The 24,253-nt window shown below is 40.8% G+C and overlaps 1 protein-coding gene across 8 annotated transcripts in view; it reads left to right on the top strand.

Moving 5' to 3' along the window:
* Positions 1 to 24,253, top strand: part of LOC100350867 (transport and Golgi organization protein 1 homolog) — a 59,518-nt gene that overhangs the window by 30,452 nt on the left and 4,813 nt on the right. For 4 of the 8 annotated variants that reach the window (XM_070064535.1, XM_070064537.1, XM_070064540.1 and 1 more), the window contains 12 exons: positions 11,716 to 11,847; positions 15,523 to 15,544; positions 17,668 to 17,756; positions 18,383 to 18,460; positions 20,021 to 20,086; positions 20,540 to 20,621; positions 20,785 to 20,923; positions 22,925 to 23,023; positions 23,634 to 23,694; positions 23,803 to 23,838; positions 23,917 to 23,984; positions 24,119 to 24,201. In XM_070064535.1, the coding sequence (XP_069920636.1) occupies positions 11,716 to 11,847; positions 15,523 to 15,544; positions 17,668 to 17,756; positions 18,383 to 18,460; positions 20,021 to 20,086; positions 20,540 to 20,621; positions 20,785 to 20,923; positions 22,925 to 23,023; positions 23,634 to 23,694; positions 23,803 to 23,838; positions 23,917 to 23,984; positions 24,119 to 24,201 (955 nt within the window). Of the gene's footprint in view, positions 1 to 3,712; positions 3,934 to 7,172; positions 7,325 to 11,715; positions 11,848 to 15,522; positions 15,545 to 17,667; positions 17,757 to 18,382; positions 18,461 to 20,020; positions 20,087 to 20,539; positions 20,622 to 20,784; positions 20,924 to 22,924; positions 23,024 to 23,633; positions 23,695 to 23,802; positions 23,839 to 23,916; positions 23,985 to 24,118; positions 24,202 to 24,253 lie in introns of those variants that run through there. The other 4 variants (XM_070064536.1, XM_070064539.1, XM_070064541.1 and 1 more) reach the window with 3 other exon arrangements.

The following is a 24,253-nucleotide window of genomic DNA, read 5'->3' on the forward strand; positions in this document are numbered from 1 at the left end:
GGGAGAAGCAGGAGGAAGAGCCATTCTCTGTGCAAGTACTGTTCACATATCTGCTATGTCACATTCAAGGCATCCTATGTGCTGATGTAATTCACATGTCGCCACACAAAATCCAGTTGGGAAGTTGGGAAAATACCCAAGACAGATGGCCATGTGTATGTGTTTTGGAAGATTTGAAGAATGGTAGCAGAACAGAACAACAACCTTTGGACAGATGACAGGCACACTTCTTTGTTACTGATGGACCCAAATGACAGAAGGCTGACAGGCAAGGCCATGTGGTGAGCTGCACCCAAGATAGAGTAACAATGATCTGGGGCACTGAAGGGCAGCTCACAGAAAGCCAGCAGGAATGGACAAGATTAGCCAGCTTGCATGGGTTTCCTGTGGAGTTAATTTTTCTCGGGCTCCATGAACTAGGGAATGCTATCTCTAGCTGTCTGGCATTTGGCTGAAGGGTTGACTACAGCTGGTTTCTAGTGGCCCAAGAGTGTGAGAGCTATAAAAGGAAGAGAACTGAAGTATGGACTTCAGAAAGGGTCAGCAAATTGGTTCAACATAGCATTTCAAAACAAAGCAAAGCACAATTTTTTTTAAAAGACAGAGTTAGAGAGGTAGAGACAGAGAGAGAGGTCCTCCATCCACTGGTTCACTCCCTAGATGGCAGCAATGGCTGGAGCTGCACTGATCTAAAGCCAGGATCCAAGACTTCTTCCAGGTCTCCCATGTGAGTGCAGGGACCCAAGGACTTGGGCCATCTTCTACTGCTATCCCAGGCCATAGCCAAGAGCTGGACAGGAAGAGGAGCAGCTGGAACTAGAACTGGCACCTATATGGGATGCCAGCACCTCAGGCAAGGGCTTTAACCCACTGCACCACAGCACTGGCCCCACAAAGTACAAATTCTAATACAACTTGGATATGAGGAGAGATGGAATATTAGAGCCATATTTTATTTCTACCACAGAATGGAATGCAGCTATATCCTGACTTGTACCAAATTCCTATTAAATTAAATAAATTGTAAAGCCATTTTTATGTCTCCACACACAAAATATATTTTTTCTACATTTCAAATGTCAGGATTTTATTAGTTTACTACTTAGTCTTATGACCATGCAGAATCTTCCTTTTTTCATATATTATGACTAAAAAAGATCTAGACCCAGGAGATTTTCCTAAAATTATTTTCACACTATCACTGGTAAACCATTCTTGTAAAAATCTGAGTCCCTATGAACCTTCCCTTTACTTTTTGTTGTTTGTTTTATTTTACCTTGAAAGAGAGACAAAGAGATATACACAGAGAGAGGGAGGGAGGGAGGGAGGGAGAGGGAGAGGAAGACTGACAGAGATTTCCCTATAACTGATTGACTTCTGAAATACAGCAACTGGAACTGGGCCAAGCTGAAGCAAGTGCTGAAAATTTAATCTGGGTATTCTGCATGGGTGACAGAGACACAAATACTTAAGCCATCACCTGCTGTCTCTGGATATACACATTACCATCAAGCTGGAATTGGAAGTGGAGCTGGGACTGGAACCCAGGCACTCCAACAAGAGATGCAGGTATCTCGAGTGGCATACCAAACACCACCTCTGAACCTTCTTTTTAGATGGAGTACAACAGTCAGCTGTTTCGAATGCCTGGAACATTAGTTACTTGTTACTTGTTCATCGATGTCTTCTTGCGCATGTTATCACAAGTGAGCATTCCAAGCCCAATAACTGTTTTTGGACAATGATTTTCTGGGCTTTTGTTATTAAACTAACCACAGTGAGTTCACCATGCACATCCTGAAGTATCCCACTGATGCTATCATAGTAGACTTTCAATAGTGCCCAATGCAAAAGTCTGTAAGTGTCCCCCAGTCATGTGTTGGAAACTTATTCCCGAAGCAACAGGGTTGGGACCTGGTTGAGTCATGAGTGTTCTGCCCTCATATATAGGTTTATGCCGTCATAGAAAGGGCTCCAAGGAGTATGTTCTCACTGACACTTCTGCCACATGAGGGCACACTGCTCATGTTTTGTCCTTCTAAAATCTGCCATGTGATACTGATGCCTTGTTTTTGGATTCCTAGCCTCCTGAACATAAATTTCTATTCTACATAAATTGTCCAATCTGAAATATTCAATTACAGAATCATAAAATGGACTAGAACATCACATGTACCATGCACTTCTACAAGTAGTCCACTACTTACAATGGCAATGGTTTCATTTTCTCCATTTCAGTTATTTGCAATCAACCATGGTCCAAAACTTTAAATGAAAATTTCCCAAAGTAAGCAATTGAATGCTTTACATTTTGTACCATTCTAAATAGTGTGATGAAGCTTTGAGCCATCCTGCTCTACTCCACCCAAAACAAGAATTGTCCTTCCAGCCTCAGTGAAACAAACATCTTGTCATTCTGAATGGCATTTTTGAGAATGGAAGAGAAGGTTGTAATAACTAAAATAAATACATTTTGAAGTATTTATTTTTTGACAAGTAATTGTTTTATTAAATAGACTAGTTTATAAAATGTACTACTAAATAGTTTAACGCAGAATTCTAAATTACTGAGGCATATTAATAAAATGCATCCCTGTGTATTTAAAACAAAAATACCTTCATATTTTATACAAATGTTAAACATAAGCAGGATAATTATTTTGGTACACATTTTAATAACATGTCTCAGAGTATCTTTCTCTGATACTTTATTTTTAAATACAGTTATATCATTTCTTTTTTTTTTTTTTTGACAGGCAGAGTGGACAGTGAAAGAGAGAGAGAGACAGAGAGAAAGATCTTCCTTTTTTCCATTGGTTCACCCCCCAGTTGCCACTGCGGCTGGCGCGCTGCAGCCGGCACACCGTGCTGATCCAAAGTCAGGAGCCAGCTGCTTCTCCTGGTCTCCCATGGGGGTGCAGGGCCCAAGGACCTGGGCCATCCTCCACTGCACTCCCGGGCCACAGCAGAGAGCTGGACAGGAAATGGAGCAACCGGGACAGAATCCGGCACCCCGACTGGGACTGGAACCTGGTGTGCCGGCACCGCAGGTGGAGAATTAGCCTATTGAGCTGTGGTGCTGGCTGGTTATATCATTTCTATTTTTAATTTTATAAATTGTTTCTATTGTTTTAAAGTTTTTATTAGTAACAAATTTTCTAGTTATAATTAATACATTTGAATATATTTTATCATTCATTAACCATTTTCTATAGAACATGGTATATTTGATTCCAGAAAATATTTTCTTTAGATGTTGAGATATGGGATAAGCTCAGAACAAATTAAGCTAGTTGGAAAACATGTGCACTTATAATAGTTTTTATATTATGATACATCACTATTCATAGCTATATTTCATGTAATCATGTAAACTAAATATAATTTTTGAATGAATCTTTGTTAATGATTTTCAGTGTTTTCCTCAATTTACAAGAATTGTAGAAATCAAAATATTTCATACAAAATCTCATATAATGTCAGATTATTTATTGCATAATTTTTAATTCACCATCAACTATAGTGTACAAGTTTTATGTCATTTGTTATACGTGCATCATGAATATGCACATGTGTAAAATTTGACAACCAATAAGATCGTTTATGCTCCATTTTTATTACTTAATGAAATATTGCTTTTATCCTATAGCACTGTACTCTAACAAAACTTGAATTCCTATTAACACTGTAAAAATTATTTTCTGTAGCTGGCATTGTGGCAGGTTAAGCCTCCATCTGCAATGCCAACATCCCACATGGACGCTGGTTTGAAACCTCACTGCTGCACTTCCAATTCAGCTCCCTGCCAATGGCTCTTGGACAGTAGTGGAGTATAGCCCAAGTGCTTAGGCCTCTGCACTTACACGGGAGACCTGGACAAGGCTCCAGGCCCCTGCTTCAGCCTGGCCCAGCCCCAGCCATTGTAGCCATTTGGTGAGTAAACCAGCAAATGGAAAATCTCTCTCTCTGTCTCTCTCTCTCTCTCTCTCTCTCTCTCCCTCTTCCCGTATCTCCTCCTCTCTCTCTCAGTAACTCTGCCTTTCAAATAAACAAATGAGAAATATTTAAAAAGTTATTTTTATAATATTCAAATCTTTACTTAGTTTAAAATAGCTGTGTAGTTGAGCCAGTGCCACAGCTCACTAGGCTAATCCTCCACCTGCAGCACTGGCACACTGGGTTCTAGTCCTGGTTGGGACACTGGATTCTGTCCCGGTTGCTCCTCTTCCAGTCCAGCTCTCTGCTGAGGCCCAGGAAGGCAGTGGAGGATTGCCCAAGTCCTTGGGCCCTGAACCCGCATGGGAGACCAGGAGGAAGCACCTGGCTCCTGGCTTCAGATCAGAGCAGTGTGCTGGATGTAGTGGCCATTTGGGGAGTGAACCAATGGAAGGAAGACTTTTCTCTCTGTCTCTCTCTCACTGTCTAACGCTGCCTCTCAAAAAAAAAATAAATAAAAAAGAACAAGCTAAATCTCCTGGACCTCCAGTATATGCATTTAATATGGCTACAGACCCTGTCCCACCCATGAGAATCCCTGATTTTTCCTTCAAATTGAAGGTGAAGGGCTAATGACAATAAGGGGGCTCTGAGCAGGGAGGTTCCATGGCCCCTACTATGTCATGTGGACCCACCCAGCCTCCCCATGCCCTGCTCATGCTGCCTGCCCTGCTGGGATGCCCTTCTAGCTCCATTTTTAGGAATTCAGCAAATCCCCATGTGGTACCTCTACACTTCCTCCTCCTATTTTCTCCCCTCCCACTTACACCCAGGAGCTCCATTCTGTCCTTTGTACTCTTATGCCCTTTACTGGTGCCTCTGTTGTCATCACCAGCTCTGTACTGTGTGCTGTGTGTCCCATCCCTGTAAAGCTCTCATTATTCAAAGTCAGGAATAGATCTTACCCCTTCCAGAGCCAGGCATGTTACCCCTCTCCCATGTCATATTTGCATCTTTTTGCTTTTGTAGGCCATCTCTTTCCTCATCTAAATGGACACCTGCTGTCACCTGCTGTTGGGGTGGTGATGTAGCCCACTATAAGTAATCAGGATATAAATCCAAGTTACAGGGCCCCCAGTCAGCCTCACCCTTGTATTGTAAATCCCTGTGTGTGGGGAGCAACTTGGACTAGACTAAGTTACTGGAATTAAGACTTATTCTATGCATCTGCTCTCCCACAATATGGCGCTGGGAGAGGAGGAAACAGCTTCTACACAGCTGCCTCCAGTTCAACCAATAAACTGTAGGACCTGCTCCTGATTGGAGGAGAGCAGCGTACTCGGCGTGTGGGTAGCAGAGTTGGGATTGGTGGAAGAGGACTATAAAGGAGGAGAGAGACAACATGCACCAGGAACATCTATCTGAAGGAACACCTGTGCAGCCCCTGAGAGAGCCGGCCGGCGGTGTGCCGCTCCCCCGCGGAAGTGGGGAAAGTGGCTAGGGGGAACCGCCCTTCCACCGAGGTGGAAGGGACGGTAGCCAACCTGGGAAGAACCAGCAGCAAACCCGGGGAGGGCCGAGCAGACAAAAGAACAGCGCAGGGTCCTGTGTCGTTCCTCCACGAAGAGGGGGAGCGACATAATGGTGCCGTGACTCGGATATGAAGCCTAGGCAGGGCTTAGTGTCGTTCCTCCATGAAGAGGAGTGACACCTGTGGTACCATCCGGGACATTTTTGTAATAATTTACAATGAGAGAAAAGATCAGTATAGTTTATAAGTCAGTTCCTTCAGTGAAGATCATCATACCAGACGTTGGAGGTGGAGGTGCCGGATGAGGTCTAAGAGCCCACCAGAGTGTAGGAGGTGACTGGTAGCCCATGAATGGTGATGAGGGGATACCTACAGGCTCAGGCAGATAGGGGAATTTTAGGAAAGAAGAGGCTAGTCCTACATCCCTATTGAAGGGCAGAGCACAAGTTCATGGGTGCAGATATATCAGTCTGATCGATGCAAGCAACACCAATGAATGCTGAACCAGAGTAGAGGAAGGGATAGGAGCTTCTCCACCTGATATCAAATAAGGAGCATCAGAGTCACAAAACTTTCCTCTTTCACTGGGTCCTGGCATCCTGAGGAATGAAGGGAAGTCACAGGGATAAATGGATGTGGCCTCACATCTGTATGTGTGCAGGCAAAGAACAAAGAAGGCAGGGACTATCCCCGAACATAAGCAGAGCCTTTACTGGTTTGCCGAGTTAATAAAGACATTCCATAGACAACATCTTTGTCCAGGACCTCCCCCAGCCTCCAATCCTTAGTTGTGTTCTCCAGGGTTGTCGATATCATTGATCAACCACATGGAAATCTGATGAGATTTCTCTCTTAAAGTGCACAATCCCCTTGGAGATACCTGAAAGGTCAATCATGACAGACTGGTTTTCCTCCACCACCCACTAGAATTCAAATTTAAAGCTCAAGGTATTGTATGACTTAGAAAAATGACATATCCACTTTCGTTTGAGTTTCTATAAAGTTAGAAAGTTAGAGTTAAGATGATTTGCTGCTAAGGCCTTATACTTTTTAACTAATGTTTTATTTACTCTTTAAATCCATTCATGAGCGAGACTTGTGAAACCTCTCACCATGCTTGTATGTTAGGTTCTACCTGAAGTACTGTGCTCAGTTATTTAGTATATTTTGCCACCATCAGTGACTGTGGGAAATGTGAGGAGTTCCAACAGAAAAGATCTACCCAGAAGGGGGGCCACTGAGGAGCTGAATCAGGAAGAACCAGAGTCAGAGTAGAAAGAAGTTTACAGAGGTTCTGTTCTTGGTTTGTGCTTGGTCAGCTGGGGCAGGATTGTTCTTCACATCAGGTGGGGTTACATGGCAGGGAATTGGTCAGGAGAGTATGAACATCTCAGGTGGGAGAGGTGACCACCAAAGAGGAGAACAGAGACCCAGAGTCCTGGTTTGTGCCATCCCTACTTGCTCCTGAGACTCCCATCCTTATGTGTGCCCAACTGGTCTGTAAATCAACTCCCACTGATCTCTGAACCCTGCTCCCAAAACCTACTTTGACCCTGACACTCTCTTCACCCTGCTTTCCTCTTCCTACCACACTGCTCCTCATTCCCAACCTAATTGTGACCTATTACTGCCACACCCCCTCCCCCATGTAATGGATAGCCAATCACTGCCCTGCCCTGTTCCCAAGCCAATTGTGAGCTCAGTCATTGCCCCACCCTAAGTCACACCCTTCTCTATACCCCACCCTAGTCTCTCACTCCTGGTAACTCAATGCACTGAGAGGACCCAGACATGAAGGTATGGAGGTGGATCTTCTGGTTCCCTGTGCTGGGGTTGCCCAGTCACACAGCACAGAATGTGAGTAAACACCAGATTCACTTTGGTCTCTTTCCTTCTATTGGCTGTGTCCCACTGTGGTTTAGATAACACCATTTCACTGGCTCTTGCACAGCAATCCAGTCCTTTCCAAAGATGAAGGGCCTCATCACAGGTGTTGTGACCAGGCTTACAAACCTCTGCCACACCTGTGACATCAACTTCTGCTTGATCAACAAGCAGGAAAGCCTGACAGGGTGGAATCCTGAAAACTGTAACCTCATAGTATCAAAAGAGGAGGTGTGGATATGCTAGAAGCCACTGGATTACATGTTTTAGTGGTGAAAATAACACAGGAAACACTGATTTCTTAGGAGTCATGATTGTTAGCCTGGTTCCTGCAGGGTCTGTGGGAGATCCTCAGCTGCTGCTCCTTTAGTTCCATCACACATGTAGCAGTGTCACTGAGATAAGACTCATGTGTGTTGACACCTGGCAGTGTTGAAACAGTGGTACCGAGTGGGTGGTATTAGTACTAGATTGTTGGAAGTGAACTTTCACTTCTGCTGTCAATTATCTGCTTTGTTGACTTTCGGTAACTTTCGAGTCATTCTTTTCCTCAGCTCTTGGAGGCTGTCCCTAGGGACTATATTTGAAGGGAGCCCAGAGACAGACATGAGATGTGAAAATCAGTACCTGCATGCTGCCAGGATGCTCATAATAGGGGAGGTACTCACAGTGATAAGAACAAGAGGTGAATTAGTTACCCTCCTTCCTTGTAAGAGCTGTGTCATGTGCAGACTGATACTTCAAATGAGAAAGAGCCCATACTGTTAGGAGTCCATACTGTCCATTAGAGTCCATACTGTCCTTAAATGCCAGATTTCTGCTGGAAAGTATTCAATCTTACATTAAGAAATCACACTGCTCCTATACCCAGGAGAGAAAAGAGAGTGACTGAGAACAACACATAGATATAAGTAAATTTGCATGAATTAGCAAGCATCAGATTCTTAGGAAGCTCTTCCCATGAGAAGGAACAGGCATTGCACATGACTAGATCCATTCAATGGGGGCATCTCTTCCATTTTTCAGAGTGTACTATATATTTTTTAAAGATTTATTTATTTATTTGAAAGTCAGAGTTATACACAGGGAGAAGAAGATACAGAGAGAAAGAAAAGTCTTCCATCTGCTAGTTCACTCCCCATTTTTCCAGCTTCCTCCATTTTGTTGCAAATGACCGGATTTCATTGTTTTTTACTGCTCTATAGTATTCTATAGAGTACATATCCCATAATTTCTTTATCCAGTCTACTCTTGATGGGAATTTAGTTTGATTCCAGGTCTTAGCTTTGTGAATTGAGCTGCAATAAACATTAAGGTGCAGACAGCTTTTTTGTTTGCCAATTTCATTTCCTTTGGGTAAATTCCAAGGAGTGGGATGGCTGGGTCGAACGGTAGGGTTATCTTCAGGTTTCTGAGGAATCTCCAGACTGACTTCCATAGTGGCTTGACCAGTTTGCATTCCCACCAACAGTGGGTTAGTGTCCCTTTTTCCCCACATCCTCAACAGCATCTGTTGTTGGTAGATTTCTGCATGTGAGCCATTCTAACCGGGGTGAGGTGAAACCTCATTGTGGTTTTGATTTGCATTTCCCTGATGGCTAGTGATCTTGAACATTTTTTCATGTGTCCATTGGCCATTTGTATTTCCTCTTTTGAAAAATGTCTATTGAGGTCCTTGGCCCATCTCTTAAGTGGGTTGTTTGTTCTGATGTTGTGGAGTTTCTTGATTTCTTTGTAGATTCTGGTTATCAACCCTTTATCTGTTGCATAGTTTGCAAATATTTTTTCCCATTCTGTCGGTTGCCTCTTCACTTTCCCGACTGTTTCTTTTGAAGTACAGAAACTTCTCAATTTGATGCAATCCTAATAGTTAATTTTGGCATTGGCTGCCTGCGCCTCCAGGGTCTTTTCCAAGAAGTCTTTGCCAGTGCTGATACCTTGCAGGGTTTCTCCAATGTTCTCTAATAATTTGATGGTGTTGGGTCATAGATTTAGGTCTTTAATCCGTGTTGAGTGGATTTTTGTGTAAGGTGAAAGGTAGGGGTCTTGCTGCATGATTCTGCACGTGGAAATTCAGTTTTCCCAGCACCATTTATTGAATAGACTGTCCTTACTCCTGGAATTGGTTTTAGATCCTTGATCAAATATAAGTTGGCTGTAGATGTTTGGATTGATTTCTGGTGTTTCAGTTCTGTTCCATTGGTCTATCCATCTGTTTCTGTACCAGTACCATGCTGTTTTGATTACAACTGCCATGAAGTATGTTCCGAAATCTGGTATTGTGATGCCTCTGGCTTTGTTTTTGTTGTACAATATTGCTTTAGCTATTCGAGGTCTCTTTTGCCTCCATATGAATTTCAGCATCATTTTTTCTAGATCTGTGAAGAATGTCTTTGGTATCTTGATTGGTATCGCATTGAATCTACAAATTCTTTTGGGAGAATGGACATTTTGATGATATTGATTCTTCCAATCCATGAGCATGGAAGATTTTTCCATTTTTTGGTATCCTCATCTATTTCTTTCTTTAAGATTTTGTAATTCTCATTGTAGAGATCTTTGACGTCCTTGTTTAAGTTTATTCCAAGGTATTTGATTGTTTTTGTAGCTATTGTGAATGGGATTGATCTTAGCAGTTCTTTCTCAGCTGTGTGTACATGCCTCCTTTATAAGATTTAGTTGAAATACCCTGGCACATTTCTAGTTCCACCATTGGAGGTAAGTCTGAGTGAGCATGTGCTGACCTATATATCTCCTCTCTCTTAGTCCCACTCCTAAATTTAACAGAGATCACTTTTCTGTTAATTTTAAATGCCTAAGAATTATTGTATATTGATTACAGAGTTCAACCAGTGGTATTAAGTAGAACAAACAGAGCAACAACAACAACAAAAACTAAAAAGAATAAAGTAATAAGTTGCTCCTCAACAGTCTAGACAAAGGGTAATCTTGTCAATGTCTCTCACAGTGTCCATCTCACTTCAATGGGTATCATTTTAGATGCTCATTTAGTTGCCATTGATCCAGGAGAACATATGATATTTGTCCCTTTGGACTGGCTTATTTCACTCAGCATGATATTTTCCAGATTCCTCCATTTTGTTGTAAATGCCCGGATTTCATTGTTTTTTAGTTTTATAATTATATAAATTATAAACATAAATGTATACATATAAATTATAATGTTAATGTTATATCAATTTAGATTAAAACATTGTATATCAATTTAGATTAAAACATACTACATTTCTTCTAGAATTTCATATAAATAGATGTGTGTGTGGCATATGGACTATTTTGTATCACCTGATTCTGCTCAGGACAATATGTCTGAGAGAATTCATGTTACAGCATGTATTAGTAATTCATTTTTGTTCATTGCCGACTCATCTGAGTTATTTCTACTGAATGAGCAACTCTGTTTAATTCACCATCCTATAGGAATTGTTTAGGGTTAAGGTGCCAAATTTCAACAAATACAAAGTTAAATCCAAATCAACCTATGCAGAAATGTTGTAAATAAAACAGTATTAACTTATTCAGCTGAAACATTTGTCTTAATTCACATAGTGGTTCAATAGAATTTATATGAAATCTTGTTTTTTGGTGCTACCATTGTTCTTGCCAGTTTTGATTCTATTTAAGCATTAAAATTTTATTTTCTCCTTATAAACTTTTCACTTATATTTTAATGGGTACTGGTATTTAAAAGAAAACATCAATACAAGAGAAGATGTAATGGAGAGGAACTCTCACCCAGTATTAGACAAAGGAGAGTATAGGGCCCATAATGAACCAGGATACTCTCTGTGCTCAAAGGCACCCACACCAATATCTAACAACACTACCAACCACCCAAGAAACTTGAGGCTGGAAACTTATGCTTATTTTTAAACTTTAATTCATTAATTTTTATATGTATTTTAAAGGCGCAAAGAGACAAGGACAGATGTTCTCCACCTCACCTGCTGGGTCACTCTCCCAATTTTTACAATAGCCAAGGATGAGCCAAGCCCAAGGCCAGGAGCCTGGAATTCAGTCCAGTTTTTCCACCTGTACAATAGACACCCATATACATACTTGAGCTGTCATCTGCTAACTCCCAGGGTGCACATTATCAGGAAGATAGAATGGAAGTAAAGCCAGGACTCAAACCCAGGAACTCTGATGTGGGACACATGCATCACCAGTGGGGTCTTAGCCATTGTGCCAGACACCAGGACCCCAGTCTTCCTAGAAGAAAGGAAATCCCCTTGAGTTAGTTGAGGGACATGATTACTTCTTGCAGGCTGACCTAGGGTTCTTAGCAACTAAAATACAGTCAATATCTGTGTCTTCTCACTGTTTCCAATGTTTTATTGCAGCCATCTCAGAACTTTCCTGGCCATTTTCAGCTCAGTACTGATTTTTGGGGGATTTTTCGGAAGCTTATCATTATTGCTACAGTCGTGACTATTTCAGCATTTGCCATTTTCTTCTGGACAACTATGCTTGTTGTGAGTATACTAGGAGTGTTTTATATGATAAATAAGGAGGAATTTTTATAGTAATTGCATTTGCATCTGATAAAATCAGTCCTCCTCCATTCATTGTTTTCCCCATAACCCACAAATTTTAATAAGGTTGTTTTAATTATAATTTGGATTGAAACATTTTTTAAAAGTCTGGAAAGATTGACCCATGTGTTCTTTTGAAATATGTGGTGTAATCTCCAAATGCTTTGTAGTTTTCAAATTCTCTGATTGATTTCTAGCTTAATTTCACTGTGTCCTGAGAGCAAATATTCTATGATTCCTACTTCTTTCTATTTGGTAAAGTGAACTTATGTCTTGAGTGAATGGAGTAAATGTGCTGTGTGAGCCTGTGTGAGTGTATTCCATTTTGCTGGATGAATTATTCTGTAATGTGGACAGATTCAGCAGATTATCAGTGCTATTCAGTTATTCTAAACTTTTATTGGCTTTTGCTGGATCTGTCAGTGACTGAGGGAGGAGTGGGTGAATTCATCTATTTCTAGTTGCAGTGCAGTTTTGCCGCATGAATATTGAAGCTCTGTTGTTAGGTATTTATACATTAAGGATTGTCATGTCTTTTTGAAAAATGGATCCTTTATCATTATTGTAATACCACGTGATCCTTGAATGCTCCTTGCTTTGTGCTTGTTTTGCATGAAATTGAAATAGCTACTCCAGCTTTCTTTTGATTAGTTCTAACTGTACATTTTTCTCTAACCCACTTTTAATGCATTTATAGCTTGGATTTGAAAATGGGCTCCTGGTATACATTCATCAGTTGGGAATTATTTTTTAATCCACTCTACAGTCACTGTCTTTTAATTGGTGTATTTACTTTATTAGCATTTAAAATTATTAATGATATAATTGGTTTAACATCTATCACCTTTATTGCTATTTTTTATTCATTGTCCCTTTTTGCCTTATACTCTTTTTATGCCTTATCAGGGCCTAACTTAGAATTTCACAAGTTTCATTTCATTGTGTTTAGCACACCAATTATGCTTGAACTTATCTTTTTTGTTATCTTTTTCAAAAGTGGTTCTCCCTGAATTGGAAATACACATTTTAAAAAGTAATCCAATTCACAGGAAATGAAATTTATGTTGTAAAATGTGACTCCACAAACTCCCTACCATTTCTTACGACATTGCTATAATCCATAAGCTATAATTGCCATATGTATTGATACTACTAATTTGTTCTGTTATATCAAGCAAAGTGTTGTCTGATAAACCAATCAGTAAGATAACAGCTTTGCCCTCACTTACTCCTTTGCCTATTGCCCTTGCACTATGTAGGTCCAAGTAGCTGACATATATTCGCTTCCTTCTATCTGAAGAGCCTCTTTTAAAAATCTTTGTAGTGTGGCTTTTTAAAGAGAGAGTTCTTTGATTTTTTTTTCTTAGAAAGTGTGTGTCCCTTCTGGAAGGATAATTTATCTGAGTGTGATTCTAATGCTTGATTTCTCTAATCAAACTGTGATTGATTTTTTGTCTTTTAATATGGCTTCTAATTCTTTGCCAAAATCCAGACATTACATTGAGTGAAAGGAACTGATTTCAACAGACCCTTTGTGTGAGATATTATGGGTATCTTGGCAAAAGTTTAGCTGGCATTACAATTTACAGTTACTGAAAGTGTCAGAGACTGAAATTTTCTTTGTTGCCCTAGTTTATGTCTATGTCATCCTATGGTTTATTAGAGACTTTTTTTACAGGCAGAGTGGACAGTGAGAGAGAGAGAGAGAGAAAGGTCTTCCTTTGCCATTGGTTCACCCTCCAATGGCCACCGCGGCTGGCGTGCTGCAGCTGGTGCACCGCGCTGATCCAATGGCAGGAGCCAGGTACTTATCCTGGTCTCCCATGGGGTGCAGGGCCCAAGCACTTGAGCCATCCTCCACTGCACTCCCTGGCCATAGCAGGGAGCTGGCCTGGAAAAGGGGCAACCAGGACAGAATCTGGCACCCCGACTGGGACTAGAACCTGGTGTGCCGGCACCACAAGGTGGAGGATTAGCCTAGTGAGCTGCGGCACCAGCTATTAGAGACTTCTTATTACACAATGTCTGATACACACAGGACTTTCAGTTGTATCCATGATTATTATATAAGTAGCCTACTCTTGTGCTGGTCACATGTGCAGGGATGAATTTATAGGACTGTGGTCAGGTCTCAGTCTTTCAGTGAGCTTGTGTCCTTGCATGCAACCATCACACATATTGTTCAGTGTTTTCTGTAATTTATATTTTTATTGAGGTGTAATATACATCCAGAAATAGGTATGAGGGGCCGGTGCTGTGGCTCACTTGGTTAATCCTCCTCCTTCAGCACTGGCATCCCATATGGGCACCGAGTTCTAGTCCCGGTTGCTCCTCTTCCAGTCTAGCTCTCTGCTGTGGCCTGGGAGGGCAATGGGGGATGCCCCAAGTGCTTGGGCCCTGCACCCGCATGGGAGACCAGGAGGAAGCACCTGGCTCCTGGTTTCACATCAGCACAGTGCTAGCTGTAGTGGCCATTTGGGGAGTGAACCAATGGAAGAAAAACCTTTCTCTCTGTCTCTCTCTCACTGTCTAACTCTACCTGTCAAATAAAAAAAAAAAGAAAGAAGTACGAATAATATGTATACAGATACATGCATCTAACACCCATGGACACACCCCAGGTCATGAAAGAAGACATAGGCATCACCCAAAAGCCACTCTTTGGCCCTTCCCAGGTACTCCCTATCCAAGGTTATCATTACTTTAGTTCTAACACCATTCACTAACATCATTTTTTTTAACATTTCCATTATGATTGAAATGTTGTTTCCTTCACCTTTTTCCTTAGCATCCTAGTGTGAGTTGGACCAGTTATATATAAAACTGTAGAGACCAAAGCCTGAAACATCTTCCCTCCGCACGGAGTCATCTTTCCTTTTTCATTAAAAAATTTTAATTGGTTTTCAAAAAGATTCAATGCAATTTGTAGATACAATTCTGAGAATATTCTCTCCCTCCTGCCCTCTCACTCTTGCTTTTCCCTTTCTTTTTTTTCCAGATGGCATATTTTTTAACTTTTATTTAATAAATATAAATTTCCAAAGTACAACTTATGGATTATAGAGGCTTTCCCTCACCCCATAACCACCCTCTCACCCACAACCATCCCATCTCCTACTCTGTCTCCCATCCCATCCTTCATCAAGATCCAACTGTATTTTAAAATTTGTAAGGTGCTTTCTAGTGAATCAAAGAGGTGTATTGCAGTACAAATGTTTTAGAATTTATTCTGTTTTCATGGAGGATTTTCTTGTTTAAGACTTCATTAGAGATATTGCCCCCCCCAAAAATCAAATAATGCATTTGCATTCTAATTATGAAATTTGCCATTTCTAGGATAAAAATTAAATAGATTGGTTTTTCCTGTAATAAAATGGGAATGTGTCTTTTGGTCAAAAATTACAGTTTACTTTTCTGCTCTATCAGAAATGGTTTAATGAAAGATCATGATGAAATGGGAAATAATATTTCATTGTTTTTAATCTTATAAAATTCCTTTAAGGTAAATGACTATTATTTCACCAGATTAGTACTTTTACTTTCATCAGGAACGACATGTATTTCTTAATATATATATTATTATAACAAGGTTAACGTTGTTTCTTCCTCTTCTAGCTAAAACTGCCAATTTATCAAGGTAAGAATTTTGGCCTCTATTTTCTTTATAATACTTTTCTCAGTACTGGTATTAGGTGTGAGCTTTTATTAAACTAGCTCTAAGTACAGTAATTGTTATAAATTTCTGGCTTATTACTTCTTGAAGGTTTTAGTATTCCTGGAGTGGTTTCTAAATGACAATGGAGAGGGACTTGTGATCTATTGTAAAAATCCAGGAAGAATAAGCATTAATGGGCATAGGAGACTGAGATGAGTTTAGTTTTGCCTAGAAGTGTTTAAGAAGCAAGTGATGCTAAGAGTCTGAAGCATTGGGGGACCACTGTGGCATGATCTGGCTCTTGGGGAAATGCAAATATGATTAAAATATGCTCTGAGAGGCCGGCATTGTGGCATAGCAGGTAAAGCTGTTGCCTGTAATGCTGACATCACCTGTGGGTGCCAGTTCAAGTTCTGGCTACATCACTTTCAATCCAGCTCCCTGAAAATACCCTGAAAAAAAGCAGTGGAGGTTGGCCCACATTCTCAGGCTCCTGTTAGCCATGTGGGAGGCCTGAATGAAACTCCTGGCTCCTGGCTTTGGCCTGGCTTAACCCTAGTTGTTATGGCTACTAATAGAGTAAACCAGAAGATGGAAGATTTCTATGGCTCTCTGTCTCTGTCTCTGTCTCTCCTCTCTCTCTTTTTCAAATACAAAAACCTTTTTTAGAAAAATGATATAATGTGAACCTATCAAAAAGCTTAAGGCTTAGAAAAGAATCTGGTTTTCTGGGAGGGGGAATGTGTCAAGATATTTATGTGGAAAGAGTCTTTAATGACAGAGCAGAATGAGCAGAAATGATGCATAAGGTGGAAGAAGGATTTCACATAGGCTTTATGGGTAATAAAGAAGTGTTGCTATCTATTGAGAGCCAAAGCTGCCAGACACATAGTAGCCCTGACATATGTTTTATTTTTATTTTTACAGATTTACTTTATTTGAAAGGCACAGTTGAGAGAGAGAGAATTCCATCTGCTAGTTCACTCTCTGAATGGCTGCAATGGCTGGGCCGGGCCAGGTTGAAGCCAGAAGCTTTATCCTGGTCTCCCACATGTGTGACAGGGACTCAAGCACTTGGGCCATCATCTGATATTTCCCCAGGCCATTAGCAGGGAGCTGGATCAGAAGTAGAGCATCCAGGACATGAACCAGCACCCACAGGGGTTCCTGACACTGCAGGTGGCGAATCAACCTGGTATACCACAGCAATGGCTCTGAGTGTTTTTTTTTTTTTTTAATAGTAAATTCATCACTGGTCATGTTTAGAAGAGTGATTTCAGGGCAGCAGAGCTCATACCATGGACAAACACAAAATGAAAATAAGGATGCATCTGAGGTCAGATGAGAGAACTAAAAGACTGTCAGAGGAGTCCTTTAGGTGTTTATGTGAGCCATCCACCTTACAGGATGGGTGCATCAAGGCACGATGTTCACTTTTATGGTAGGCAGTAGCATTCTGATCTTGGTAGTAGAAAGTCCAATCTGAGAGGGTTGGGAGCTCATCCAGATCCCATAGAGACTAAGTAGTAACAGGTTGTATTAAATTATGCTATACTTCAAAGACCATCTCTCCAGAGCCCTCCATTCTGCTTCTTGTGTAGGACAATCCTCAGGGCAGCAGGAAGTCTTTGGAGGCCCTAGAGTAGTCAATCGATTGACATTTTGAACACTGCTTTCATGGGAATTTCAAATGATATTTGAGGAAGGAACAAATTTATCTGCCTTCATAATTAGGGAATAGAAATGTAAGTAGCTAGGGTGTTTGTTTCTTCTCTGATGAAGACAAAACTATTTGAAGTAATGGAATTTTCTAAGAATAAATAGCTATCTTCCATTGATGAGAATACTTAAATGAAAACATGTATTTCTCATGTTTCCAATAATTTCAAATAGGATTATAATTGACATTTGGTTCTTATTTCCTACTAGTTTTATTGGTTTTAAAATTACCGTAAGTAAAGTTTGCTTTCTTCAGGCTTAGTAGTGAAGCTAGACAGTTATTTTCTGGCCATAATGCCAGATAACAAGTAATTTCCGCTAATACATTGAGGCAATTCAATTATATTGTTTTATTCTTTATAATCTTAATTTTTATCTCCCCTTAGTTAATTCACAGCAAATTTCTGAGAAGATCAATAATGCCATAAAGGAAAATGCAGAACTTATGCAAAAAATTTCTGTTTTGGAACAGAAGGTATCAATGTCCTTTCAATTTTTGTTATTTCATGGTTTCAGTTTGAGTCACTTCCATGTCTAGTTCAGATATTCTGCTGTACCCTCTTTTTTTTTTTTTTTTTTTTTTTTTTGACAGGCAGAGTGGACAGTGAGAGAGAGAGACAGAGAGAAAGGTCTTCCTTTGCCATTGGTTCACCTTCTGATGGCCGCCACGGCCGGTGCACTGCAGCCGGTGCACCGTGCTGATCCGAAGGCAGGAGCCAGGTGCTTCTCCTGGTCTCCCATGGGGTGCAGGGCCCAAGCACTTGGGCCATCCTCCACTGCACTCCCTGGCCATAGCAGAGAGCTGGCCTGGAAGAGGGGCAACCAGGACAGAATCCAGCACCCCGACCGGGACTAGAACCCGGTGTGCCAGCGCCACAAGGTGGAGGATTAGCCTAGTGAGCTGTGGCACCAGCCTATACCCTCTTTCATCCACTGTCCTGCTTCATAAGATCTATAAACTCTTCACATGTGAAGCTAGCTTCCTGCATGCAAAGTGCTGCTCTGTTCACTTGTGTAATGAATCATACATGAGGATAAGTGTTACTTGGCCCTCTAATTAACATTTCTGTATTCTGATTCTTTTATTACATATACATATAGATCACTGAATCAAAAAAATGTCTTCTTGAGACTAACAGACAAAAAGAGATGGTCTCTGATGAACCAATGAAACTTAAGGTAAAAACCATTTGCCTATATGGATTCCATTATAAACACAAGTGAAATAAATAAATGTTCCTGATGCAATATGCTGTATTGAAGGATAATGCAAAAAAAAGTGACAACACTAAAACTACCACGTACAAAGTACATATAACCTGCAGTCTGGAATAGATCAGAATGCTAAGAGTCATGATGTGGTAGTAATTTGGCTGCTGTATTTTACCATAATTTGGCTTTTTAGCCTTTTTGTCCCTTGAGTGAGTTGGTTGATACATTTTCTATTGCTTTTCACAGAGTAAAAGTGTAAGAATATGGGGGATGAACCATCTTCTGAAAAAAATGTTCAATGTTATTGTAAAAATACTGAAGTAACATCTTAAATTGAGGGATCCAAGAAGTGTGTTTGATTTCCTGTCTGGGCAGTTAATCATAACATTCATCACTGTCCTGCAAGATATATAGATAAAATTAGAAAATGTGTGAAAGCTGAAGGAAGATATCAGACCAACTTAAACAGTCCCTACCCCTCTTAATGCTCAGTAAAAAAACTGTCAGTGAAAAGTTATTTTTATTCTCTTTTTAATATTCCATTAGGAAAAGCTGTTCCATTAAGAAAAGTTCATTCAAGCAGGTTGACTTGAACAAATTTTCACATTATTTGCTTTTGACTTCTCAGTCATTTCTCTCATTATATCCTAAACAGAAAGATTGTTTATGCCACAAAGTATTCTTACTTACTTCAACGTGTTCCCTCCCCTCATTTCATTATATTCTTGACATTTCTTCTGGATCCAATATGGATCAATGACATGTCCATAAAATATAGAGTTAGCCATGGATGTGCTTGGTTGCTGTTTCAGCCTTTTTTTTCCCACAGGCAGAGTTAGTGAGAGAGACAGAGAGAAAGGTCTTCCTTCCATTGGTTCACCCCCCAAATGGCCACCAATGCCAGTGTGCTGCACTGATCCAAAGCCAGGAGCCAGGTGCTTCCTCCTGGTCTCCCATGCAGGTGCAGGGCCCAAGCACTTGGGCCATCATCCACTGCCCTCCTGGGCCATAGTGAAGAGCTGAACTGGAAGAGAAGCAATCAGGACTAAAACCTGGAGTACCAGAGCTGCAGGTGGAGGATTAGCCTAGTGAGCTGTGGCACCAGCTGCTGTTTCGGATTTTAGCTGTTTAAGCTAGTGTGTTTGTGAAATTAAAAAAACACTTAAATTAATTCCTTCTCCATTTGACTTTATAAATAGAGATGCAGACTAACACAGAGTGTTCTTGTTTGCAGATTCAACCCTCGAATGCCTGTGATAGCCATGGGTCAGCCAGGCCAGTGATAGGAAACTAGAACTCAGTTTGTGTTCTCATGTGGTTGGCAGGGACCCACGTACTTGATCCATCAATGGTTGCCGCCCAGGGTGTGCATTAACAGGAAGATAAACTTGGGAGCAGAGCCAGGGCATTAAGTCAAGTAGTCCAATATGGAATACACATTTCCCAAGCAGAGTCTTAACCACCATGTGAAACTCCTGCCCCTATTTGTAAACCTTAGCACTTGTTTTGTTTCTATTCTATGTGTAGGCATTTGAAAAAGGGAAATCTGAAAACTTGAAAGAAGTTATTTCAATGAACTCGGGAATTTCAGAGGTAAACTTTCTGTAATTGTTTCAATATTTCTTTTGTACATGCTAGCTCTGATAAAAAATATTTCAGTTTTGAAGATTAAATTTATATGATAACTGTGAAATTTTGTTCTTGTGAAGTAACTAATTACCGTGTTTTCAGTTAAGATCCAATCACCTTTAATGAAACTGGTTTCAGTGCAGGGAAATTGAAGTTATAAAAGTAAAATAGTTGGTTGACAATCTAGTAGGAGCAGGTAACAAAATTAGTCACATTCTTGAAGAGAGACTGTGATCCAGAAAACTGAACTTTCTTATTTCCTGTTTACCTTTTTAAAATGAATTGTTCTAAAATAAGATTAACTATAAAGTCTGTGGTGGTGTAAAATTATCTGAACAATATATGTGTACATTTCTGTAGTAGTAACAACATTTGCATTGTTCTGCAACCATTTCTTAAATGTCTTTTCTTAAAAAGCTGTTAAAGTTGGAAGATGAAAATGATGGAGTCAAGGATTTACAGCTGAGAGCCTTGAGGGCCAAAATATGGATGCTGGAAGGTACATTCCTTCATTAGAGGGAGGTCCTGTCTAGTGTAAATACGTCTGCATTGGGAAGGTGAAGAATGGTTCCTGCCTCCAGGGTCCTTGCTCTTTCTCCCAACTCCAGCCAACTCCCTGGGTCCATGTGCACACACACAAAGAAAACTTTTATCCTTTACAGAAAGTAAAAAGAACCTGGAAAAAAGCTGTAATACCTTGAAGTCTGTGAAAGCAGCAAAGGAAGCTGAAATCAAACTGATGGATATGAATATGGAGAGTTTTCATGAAATCTACAAACTGAAGGTGGCAGCTGCTGCAAAGTAAGATGTCCTGAACCAGCTCAGTAATGTCAGTGCTAATTTCAGTCAGTACAGAGTCCTTTTTGCCTTGATTCCCAATATGCATTTTTCTGTCATACACTCCTTTGTAATTTATTTGTGGGTACTCAAAGAACTGATACCAGCATCATTAATGTCCATGTCTATATTCTTTCTCTTTTTTAACAAAAAAATTTATTTACTTGAGAGGAAGGGTTACAGAGAGAAGGAGAGACAGAAGTAAAGGTCTTCAGTCTGCTGGTTCACTCCCCAAATGGCCACAATGGAGGGAGCTGAACTCATCTGAAGCCAGGAGACAGGAGCTTCTTCCAGGTGCAGGTGCAGGGACCCAAAGATTTGGATAAATCCTCCATTGCATTTTCAGGCCATCAGCAGGGAGCTGTTCAACCTCTCTTGTGTACCTTTATATTGTTGGGTTTTTTTGGTCATATCATATTTTGTTTTCCTTCTTGTGTCTCGTCATTTCTAATTGAATATCTGTCATTGAGTAAAAATATTGGGAAAAAATTGAAGTGTGGTATGATGTGATCTAGCTTTGGAAAATAAGGAGATGGCCTAAGGCAAGGATGCTAGCATACAGGACCTGTTAATTCATTCAGCAGCAGAGGGAATTCACTGCAAAGGCCAGTTATGTCCTGTCCTCAATTCATACTGTTCCAAGAAAAGCTGTGAGATTTTCCAGGCAGACCCTGAACTCCACTGTATTCCTTTGAACCCATCCATGTGAGCAAAGGCTGCCCATATTTACCTCTCTCTAGTCTTCTAGAGAATTCTTTCATGATCTACAGGGAAATGGGCCTCAAATGCCAGCTGAGATGCCAGGTCAATCTTGTATCCAAGATTCCTTCTTCTTCATGTTGCTCCCACATGTCATTACTGATGTGTTAGTGATTCAGTCTATTCCATTGTATACCTCATGTTTGTTCTCAGGGGGAGATCCAGGACTTCATCCACACACACCCATGTTTAAAACTGGAACTCTTCTTTATGGTCCCCCATGGCTCAGACTTGGAATAATATTTCCAAAGTCTGAGACAGGGTTGCTGTTGTCCTTACTAGTATGTTGTGGGTTTTTAAGGTAGGAACAATGCCTCACTCTACTTTGTATCCTTGGCACTTAAAAACACAGAAAGAATTTACTGAAGGCTTCCAAGTCATTAACTCTCTCATTTGTTTTGTGCCTGTGTCCCACAGCTGTTGGCATTTTATGGGTAACATGGAATGAAGCAGATAGCAAAGGGAGACTCTTTCTAGACCATGGGCTTTTGCTGCCTGCATTCTCAGTGATTGCCACTTTGTAAAAGTAAATAGCACTGGGGCTGAGGGCTTTGTAGACATAGCTGCAGGTTCACAGGAGCTGAGGAAAGCCCCAAAAAGGTGACAGTTCAGGACACTGTACTTCATTCAGTGTTGTCAGCACTGGGATTTTCCTCTTCCCTGCATCAGGCTCCCAGCTGTAGGTGGCAGGAGCTCTACCCCTGCATCATAGCTGTGTTCAGAGTGACTGCAGTGTTAGGGACTCCATGAGCTGGAAGGATCTCTGTAGATCAGGTTGTCTGTATTATGGTCCCAGCCAGACTGTGAATCACGTTCCTCCATGGGCAGTGGCCGATGAGTGAGAACCCCCTGTCTCATCCTAATGGGATTACTAGTGATGAAGTGATTTGACCTGCTTTTCCACAAATGTGTGTTCACCTTTTCAGAGTCACAACTGCTCAGTGTCAGGTGCTATGTATATTCATTGACTTATTACTAATGCATAGGAGCACACAGTAATTAGAGAGAACTTGCCAGCTGGCCAATGGATCATCTTCTGTCTGTCAGTGGGAGGCTTCACTTCTGATTCTGCACTGTTTGTGGGTCTGTGTGTTTATAGGGATGCCTGCAAAGGGACTTTCCCATCATGCCCTCAGACTGTTAGCAGGTGGGGAGGCATAATCCCACATGGGCTTCAGGGAAATGTGCATTTCTTTCCCATCCTAGGAAGATGGCAGGGAAACAAGAGTGGATGGAAAAGGAGATGAAGCTGTCAGAGAAAGAGGAGAATTTGAAACAGGCTGAAGAAGAAATTGAGAACTATGTGTGAGTCCAGAGACTAAACAACCAGTTCAGAAACAGTGGTTGGATTAACTGTACAATGCTTAGGCCCAGTTAAAAGAAAACTGTAAGCAATGTTCAAAAGACATAGAGATGATTCATACAAGATTATACCAAGTATTTTAAGTTTACAAATGACCAAGTGATACTGTTCCTACACAGTTCCTGATTCCAAATGCTGGCCTGACTGCATGGAAACTTGATTGTTTTTTGGGGTCGTGAGAATCCACCTTCCTAATCCTTAGGAAGACAGTTCATTGTAGGATGGATCAAATCCATTACAATGATTGTCCCTATTTTATAAACCCAGTTCTTACTGCCCTCAGAAACATGGCAAGGATATAATAGAATGGACCTTTATGATAAAAGACACACAAAGGAGGAAAAACTAGGGAAATAAGGAGATTACATCAGCTGGGAATCCTGCAGGTATAACATAAAGGATAAGGAAATGATGCAGCAGGTTTTACTCTTTCTGTACCTTTACAATCATCGTAAGTATTTTTGACATCTGTGGATAGGGTAACATGGGGAAGCTGTTTAAAATCATAGTCAACATTGTACTTTATCTGATGAAAGTGATTCTGAATCACAGGAGAAGACTGCAAGAAATTCAGGCTCAGCAGCAGCAAGAAAAGGAGACCTTCAGACAGGAGGTAACTGCATGCTGCCCAATAGCTGCACTGTCCTTCAAGTCTTAATGCAGATGGTTAAAGAGCACCTGAGAGTCCCTAAGCCCTCACTTTCTGTGTTGGCCTTTTCAGATTGCTGTTCATAAAAAAAAGACTCATGACATTGAGGTAAACATTTTTCATGTCTTCTTTCCATTCTGCCCTCTTTTCCCACAACTGAATGTGCATGTATTTTCCTCTGCACAGCTCAGGGCTCAAGCTCTGGAGCGGGAGTTGATGGTGCAGAAGAGGGAGACTGCCCATTTGAAACACAGGTGCATGAAAGAGCAGGCATTTTAAGCGTGTCTCTGATTTAAGACTAAGTTGTTGAGTGTCTAGTAAAGGACTTGTTCTGGGGTGTGTATGTGTGTATTCTGTTACTTAAATCTGTTTTTTCTCTATCTTCAAGATTGGAAATAATGCAGGCAGAGGAATCCAGGAGGCAGAAGCCAGTGTCAGGGGGACCTGGCTGGGAGAACCCTCCACAGAGAGGTAGGAGCAGTGTGGAAGGAGGGTGATAGCTTCATGTCCCCTGCAGATTCCA

Source organism: Oryctolagus cuniculus, chromosome 19, assembly GCF_964237555.1.
Source record: "Oryctolagus cuniculus chromosome 19, mOryCun1.1, whole genome shotgun sequence".
Lineage (NCBI taxonomy): Eukaryota > Metazoa > Chordata > Mammalia > Lagomorpha > Leporidae > Oryctolagus > Oryctolagus cuniculus.